The following is a 1,048-nucleotide window of genomic DNA, read 5'->3' on the forward strand; positions in this document are numbered from 1 at the left end:
CCTCCGACAGCGCGGCGCTCCCTCGGCGCCGACCCTCCGACAGCGCGGCGCCGACCCTCTGTTCTCTGTCAGCCCTGGATGAGGGTCAGTCTGCGTAGGAACTGCAGTGATATTTTGAACAAAAACCGAAAGAACTGCAGATGCTGCAAATCAGAAACAAAAACAAATTGCTGGAAGAGCTCGGCAGGTCTGGCAGCGTCTGTGGAGAGAAATCAGGGTTAACGTTTCGGGTTGGCTTCTGCAGAAGGATCCCTGGAGTTGGAAGGTTACTTCTGTTTTCTGTCCACAGATCCTGTATGTCCGTCAGTTTCTCCTGGTCTGGCAGCACTTGTCCCTGTGCTGGGAGCTCTCACGTTCTTAGTGCTGTCCTTCCACCCCCCCCACCCCCTGCACTGTGCCATCTTCCCCCCCCCCCCCTCCACCAACCCTGTGCACCCTGCCCCGTTACTGGTTAAATACCTGTTCCCTGTTTAACCACCACCTGTAGGGTTTCGATCCGTCCCAAAGGGAGAAGTTTGAGCCCAAGCGGAAGATGAAAGGCAGGAGTTCAGCGAAAAGTATCGAGAGACGGAAAAGGAAGGTGGCTGTCGCTGAGCAGAGGGTGAGTGTCTGTTCAGAGAGGGTCACGCCAGCCCCTCCCCAGTGGAGGGTGGGATTTAGTGACAACGGGGTGGGGAGAGGAGTCAGAAAGGGAGGGAGGTCAGTGAGGGAGGGGGGGAGGGGTCAGAGGGGGGGGGGGGGGGAGGGGGGGGGGGGGGGGAGGGGGGGGTGGGGGGTGGGAGGGGGGCCGGGGGGGGGGGGGGTCAATGAGAGTGTGAGGGCAGATCAGGGTGGTTAATGACAGACAGTTAGGAGCAGGGAAGAGGTGTTCAGTAAGAGAGGGATGGGAAGGGGAGATTCAGTGAGAGGGCGAGGGGCATTGAGGAGGAGTCTCAATGAGGGAGGGGCAGGGGCTCAATCGGGGAGTCAGTCAGTGAGTGAGGGAGGGGTAGGGGGACAGGTGGGGCATCAGTGAGGGGGGGAGAATGGGCAGGGGAAGGGGTGTCCG

At 60.2% G+C, this 1,048-nt stretch overlaps 1 protein-coding gene across 1 annotated transcript in view; it reads left to right on the forward strand.

Annotated features, from left to right (window-relative positions):
• Positions 1–1,048, forward strand: part of wdr46 (WD repeat domain 46) — a gene marked incomplete at its 5' end in the record, with an annotated part of 10,245 nt that overhangs the window by 7,410 nt on the left and 1,787 nt on the right. The window contains one exon of the mRNA XM_048594050.1: positions 488–601. Within this exon, the coding sequence (XP_048450007.1) occupies positions 488–601 (114 nt within the window). The remainder of the gene's footprint in view (positions 1–487; positions 602–1,048) is intronic.

The sequence above is a fragment of the Rhincodon typus genome, unplaced genomic scaffold, assembly GCF_021869965.1.
Source record: "Rhincodon typus isolate 14 unplaced genomic scaffold, sRhiTyp1.1 hic_rhity00005540, whole genome shotgun sequence".
Lineage (NCBI taxonomy): Eukaryota > Metazoa > Chordata > Chondrichthyes > Orectolobiformes > Rhincodontidae > Rhincodon > Rhincodon typus.